This window comes from Orycteropus afer, unplaced genomic scaffold (assembly GCF_000298275.1).
Source record: "Orycteropus afer afer isolate SDZICR_OR568_19922 unplaced genomic scaffold, OryAfe1.0 scaffold00005, whole genome shotgun sequence".
Classification (NCBI taxonomy): domain Eukaryota; kingdom Metazoa; phylum Chordata; class Mammalia; order Tubulidentata; family Orycteropodidae; genus Orycteropus; species Orycteropus afer.
The window spans coordinates 10,491,741-10,497,911 of NW_006921592.1; the positions used below are offsets into that span (position 1 = coordinate 10,491,741).

At 35.9% G+C, this 6,171-nt stretch overlaps 1 protein-coding gene across 1 annotated transcript in view; it reads left to right on the top strand.

Moving 5' to 3' along the window:
• Window positions 1–6,171, top strand: part of VPS13A (vacuolar protein sorting 13 homolog A) — a 266,157-nt gene that overhangs the window by 118,683 nt on the left and 141,303 nt on the right. Inside the window, exon 32 of the mRNA XM_042780717.1 lies at window positions 2,030–2,197. Within this exon, the coding sequence (XP_042636651.1) occupies window positions 2,030–2,197 (168 nt within the window). The remainder of the gene's footprint in view (window positions 1–2,029; window positions 2,198–6,171) is intronic.

Below are 6,171 nucleotides of genomic sequence, written 5' to 3' on the forward strand. Positions count from 1 at the left end.
ATAAAGTTAGTGATTGGTTTTTCCATATCCCTAAAGAATGTTGATGGGATCTGGATTGGGATTGCATTGAATGTATAGATTGCTTTGGGTAGAACTAACATTTTCACAAGATTCAATCTTCCTATCCATGAGCATGGGATGTTCTTCCATTTATGTAGATCTCTTACGGTTTCTTGAAGTAGTTTTTTTATAGTTTTCTTTTTAGAGGTCTTTTGTGTCCCTGGCAAGATTTATTCCCAAGTATTTTATTTTTTTGATAGCTATTGTAAATGGTATTGATTTCCTTATTTATTTATTTTTTTTTTTTTCAGCAATCTCTTTGCTGGTGTAGAGGAATCCATCTGATTTTTGTATGTTGATCTTATATCCTGCCATGATGCTAACTCTCTCAATTAGTTCCAGTAGGTTTTTGACTGACTCTCTTGGGTTTTCTAGGTATAGGATCATATCATCAGCGAATAGGGATAGTTGGATTTCTTCCTTACCAATTTGGATGCCTTTGATAATCTGGTCTTTTTTATGATTTTGAGTTTTGTTCCACATTTTTCTCCCACTCTATCCAGGGTCTCCAATTTTGACTTCTTTCTGAGTGGTTGACAGTAGTAGCTAGGGATATCTAGTTCTTCTTCTGGTCTCAGGATCATTTATGCTGAGAGTCCCATGGTCCAGTAGTCCTTTGGACAAATTGTGTCCATGTATCTTTGGTTTTCTTCATTCTTCTTTGCCCTGGAGGTGGAGAGACCAATTCTTGCATCTTATATGGCCACTTGCAAGCTTTTAAGACCTTTGTTGCTATTCACCAAAATAAGATGTAGAACAGAGTGTTTTTGTGTAATATGTTATGCTAACTGAGCTTGATATCTCCCACGACCATGATCTTGAGCCCATGGGCCCAATGACTCACTCCCTCAAGGTGTTTGGCTGTGGCTAAGAAGTTATCATAACTTTGCCCTGTTAGCTCTGTTATGTGTATGGATATTCTTTCAGCACGTACAAATATGTATGTAGAAATATCATCTGCCAAACTTATATGTGGTCATAGATATATTCTCTTTTGCCTAGATGTATGTGATCATTTAGGCTGTCTTATCTAGCATGTGTAGTACCTGGCATCTCTTTCTTTTATCTTCTACCATAGGTGAGCTGGTGTGCCTGTCTCACATTGAGTGAGCCTGTTTTGCCTTAGATTTTTAGATCCTGGGACCTCAGATCCCTAATGGTTTCAAGAAGAGTTATTTTGTTATTTATCTACTTTTTTCCGTTGTCAGAGTTGGAATGACCCTCTTACCTTTTTGACCAAGTGAATGCATAACTCCTTTAGCCTTATTTTCATTCTCATCTTGTACCTTACTCAGCTTTTGATTCCTGAGGTTTTCTTGGTTCTGCGGTTGAAGTTGATATGGTCATTGATAGCCCTTCAGTCCTCTGCCTTTGCTTCTAGCATTTAGGAAAAGTCAAGAAAGCGATTAAACTAAGTTAGTTTCAGAATTGTAACTGGTAATGCAGAGTTTGAGATTTTAAACTTTTGGTTGGCAGTTAATATATCTGTTCATAAACTAATGAAGAATAAAGGCACAGAGATAGCAGGAGACCGGTTTTGAAGAATTTTGGAAATATATATTCAAGTACGTGAAGTAAAAAGAAGTAGATTTCAACATGTTGTATAGATACAGTGGCTTTTAAACATTTTTTGACAATGCTCCAAGAAACACATTTATATAAATACTCTCAGTGTGCCAGTATACCTACTAAATAAAAATGCATATTCTGATATTTTCTGTTTAAATAAAATGCTGGCCATACCTATTAAATTGATCTCATAACCCATAAAGAAAGCTACCACCACTAATTTGAAAAACTTTGTAGGTTCTAATAAAAGTGTTGGAATTGTTGCCTTATTTATTGTCTTGAATAACTGGAAACTTTTTAAAATATGTGTGTATGTTTTATTATTATTACTTTTTTGCTTTGTGCTAAAAGCATATCATATCAAAACTGAGTTGTGTTAATGGAATTTTCTCTCTTAAAGGCTGTTTATATCACTGGAAAAGAAGTATTTAGCTTCAAAATTGTTTCTTACGTGGATGCAACTGCTGGTTCTGCATATACAGATAGGAATGTGGCTGACATTCAGGTTAATTTAACTGTTGGTTGCATTGAAGTCGTGTTTGTCACAAAATTTCTATATTCAATACTGGTAAGTATGGTAATAAGCTACTTTTTAATTTATTCTTTTTAAGTACCTGGAAATTGTGTGCATCAAACAGGTAAAAAATAAGAAGAATTACTTGTTTTGCTTGAGTTTTTGCTTTTTATTATTTTAGGGATATTATTTACCATAATGATTGAAATGTATAATGCCCTATTTTATATGATATTTTCACAAAGGAATATTTCAGTTGATTAAAATACATATTTTCTATATTAACATTTTAAATACATATACATTTACATATGTACTGTATGTTATATATTCGGAAGGAAGGTTGGGCAATCTACTTCTGTAGTGATACAGCCTCAGAAATCCAAGGAGGGATTGCTATGAGTCATACAACTTTATGGCAGTGGTTTTCGTTTTGATTTGGGTTGGGTTATATGTTGTATATTAATTGAATTCTGTATTTTATACATCATTTGTTTAAATCTTCCTTTGTTCTACCTCACACCCAGCTCTAATTAAAAATATTAAATTTCTAGTTGAATTTTGGTTTAGTCCCAGGTCATTATTAAGAAAATTATTTTCTTGATTTTAATTCTTTGAATATCTCGGTCTTTTGGGTGTATATATTTTGTTCCTAAATGAGTTATTTGAGTTAATATTTCTCCTTTCCATAGTAAAAACTATGTGTGTTTCTCTTTGCCCCTTGCTGTCAGCAGATATTTTTTCCTCTGAGTTGTATATCTGTTTATGACTTCATTATTCATCTTCCTATAATGTTGTCTCTAATTTTTTTGGAGCAGAAACTAGATCATCAAATCTAAGAATCTAAAAAAATAAATAGGTTATCATGCAGTAAATGAGCAAAGAAAGTATTTGTATATTTACTTGCATATATTTTAGAGATATAGAACTGTGTTTTGTTGTTTCAGAATGTCAAGTTGATTTTAAATTAGGAGAGGTTGCTGCATTTATCATCTTTTTAATTGCAGTTACCATGTAGTTTTTCCAGTAGCCACAAAATCTTTTTGTATACTTGATAGTAAAGATGAACAAGTATTCCCTGCCTGATTTCTTTTTGTAACACATAAACATTATGACACTAAGCCTTCTTTTGATAGCCTTACATTCAGAAGTTACTGAAAATAAAATGTTATTTTTTCCTATAAAGTAAAATTTAGGTATAAATCTTAGTAATTATGTATCACTGAAGTTTTTTTCCCCCCAGTATGCAGAAATTAGAAAACAAGATGTAGAATTCTTCAAGAAGTGTTATTTTATTTTAAATCTATGCATGTAAGTTCTCAGTCTATTGAGCTTGTACAGGGAATTGTAATTTGATGGCTTGAACATTACCTTGTTGTTGTTTTATTAGGTGCTGTCAAGTCGACTCCGACTCATAGCAGTCCTGTGTACGATAGAACAAAACACTGCCTGGTCCTGTGCCAGCCTCACAATCCTTACTATATCTGAGCTCATCATTGTAGCTACTGTGTCAGTCCATCTTTTAAGGCCTTCCCCCTTTTGCTGACTATCCACTTTACCAAGCATAATATCCTCCAGGGAATGGCCCCTTTTGACAACATGACCAAAGTAGGTGAGGTGAAATCTGGACTTTCTTGTGTCCATTCCGGCTATACTTCTTCCAGGACAGATTTGTTTGTTCTTCTGGCAGTCCGTGGTACTTTCACTATAGTGCCTAAGGCACTTGACTGCTAACCAGAAGGTTGGCTGTTCAAACCCACCAGCCACTCCTCTGAAGGAAGGTTGGGCAATCTACTTCCACAGTGATACTGCTTCAGAAACCCAAGGAGGGTTCGATAAGAGTCGGGTCCGACTTGATGGTAAATAACAACAACAACACTCCCAGCACCACAACTCAAAAGCATCAGCTCTTCTTTGGTCTTCCTTATTCATTGTTCAGCTTTCACATGCATATGAGGCAATTGAAAATACCATAACCTGGGTTAGACACACCTTAGTCTTCAAAGAGACATCTTTGCTCTTCAGCACTTTAAAGAGAAAGTTCTTTTGCAGCAGATTTGCCCAGTGTAATAGTCATCGTCTGATTTCTTGACTGCTGCTTCCACTGGTGTTGTTTGTGGAACCAAGCAATATGAAACGTTTGGCAACTTCAGTCTTTCCTTCATTTATTGTGATGCTGCATATTGGCCTAGTTGTGATGATTTTCATTTTCTTTATATTGCGATGTAATCCGTACTGCAGACTGTGGTCTTTAATCTTCATCAGTAAGTGCTTCAAGTTATCTTCACTTTCAGCAAGCAAGGTTGTGTTGTTTACATATCACAGGTTGTTAATGAGTCTTCCTCCAATCCTGAGGCAACATTCTTCTTCATATAGTTCAGCTTCTCAGATAATTTGCTTAGCATACAGAGTGAGTAAGTATGGTGAAAAAATACAACCCTGACACACTCCCTTTCTGATTTTAAACCATGCAATATCCCCTTGTCCTGGTTGAACGATAGCCTCCTGGTCTATATATGGGTTCCTCATGAGTACAATTAAGTGTTCTGGATTTCTCATTCTTCTCAGTGTTATCCATAATTTGTTATGATCTACACCATCGAATGCTTTTGCATAGTCAATAAAACACAAGTAAACATCTTTCTGATATTCTTTGCTTTCAGCCAAGATCCACCTGGCATCAGCAATGATATCCCTGGTTCCATGTCCTCTTCTAATCTAATTTACATTTCTGGAAGTTCCCTGTTGATAAACTGCTGCATCCGTTTTTGAATTATCTTCAGCAAGATTTTACTTGCATGTAATATTAATGATATTTGATAATTTCCATATTCTGTGGGATCACCTGTCTTTGGAATGGTTACAAATATGGATATTTTCCAGTCAGTTGTCCAAGGTGGCTGTCTTCCAAATTCCTTGGCATAGGCAAGTTAGTGCCTTCAGTGCAGCATGTTTGTTGAGACATCCCATCAATTCCTCAAGATTGTTCTTTGCCATTTCCTTCAGTGCAGCTTGGACTTCTTCCTTCAATACCATTGGTTATTGATCATATGCCACCTCCTGAAATGGATGAATATCAACCAGTTCTTTTTGTTACAGTGACTCCGTGTATTCCTTCCATCTTCTTTTGATGTTTCCTGCGTCATTCAATATTTTGCCCATAGGATCTTTCAGTATTGCAACTCGAGGCTTGAATTTTTTTCTTCATTTCTTTCAGCTTGAGAAATACTGAGATGCTCTTCCCTTTTGGTTTTCTAATTCCACATCTTTGCACATTTCATTATAATAATTCTCTTGTCAAGATGCTGTTTGAAATTTCTGTTCAGCTCTTTTATCTTGTCATTCTTCCATTTGCTCTAGCTACTCCCCATTCAAGAGCAGGTGTCAGAGTCTCTTCTGACATCCATTTTGGTCTTTTCTTCCTTTCCTGTCTTTTTAATGATCTTTTGCTTTCTTCATGGATGATGTTCTTGATGTCATCCCACAGTCCATCTGGTTTTCTGTCATTGGTGTTCAGTGCATCAAATCTCTTCTTCATATGGTTTCTAAATTCAGGTAGGATATAATCAAGGTCGTATTTTGGCTCTCATGGGTTTGTTTTAATTGCCTTTAGGTTCAATTTGAACTTGCATATGAGCAGTTGATGGTCTATTCCACAGCCAGCTCCTGGCCTTTATTAGGCTGAAAATACTGAGCTTCCCTATCACCGCTTTCCACAGATGTAGTCAGTCTGATTCCTGTGTACTCCATCAGGTGAAGTTTACAGGGATAACCACCATTTATTTTGTTGAAGAAAGGTATTTGCAATGAATAAGTCATTGGTCTTGGCAAAATTCTATCATGTAATCTCCAGTGTCATTTCTATCACCAAGGCCATTATTATCCAAATATTGGTGATTCTATTTTGTCTAACTTTTGCATTCCAGTCACCAGTTGTTGTTATGTTGTTATGTGCCGTCGAGTCAGCCCTGACTCATAGCGACCCCTCCTTGGGTTTCCGAGGCAGTATCACTACGGAAGTAGGATTG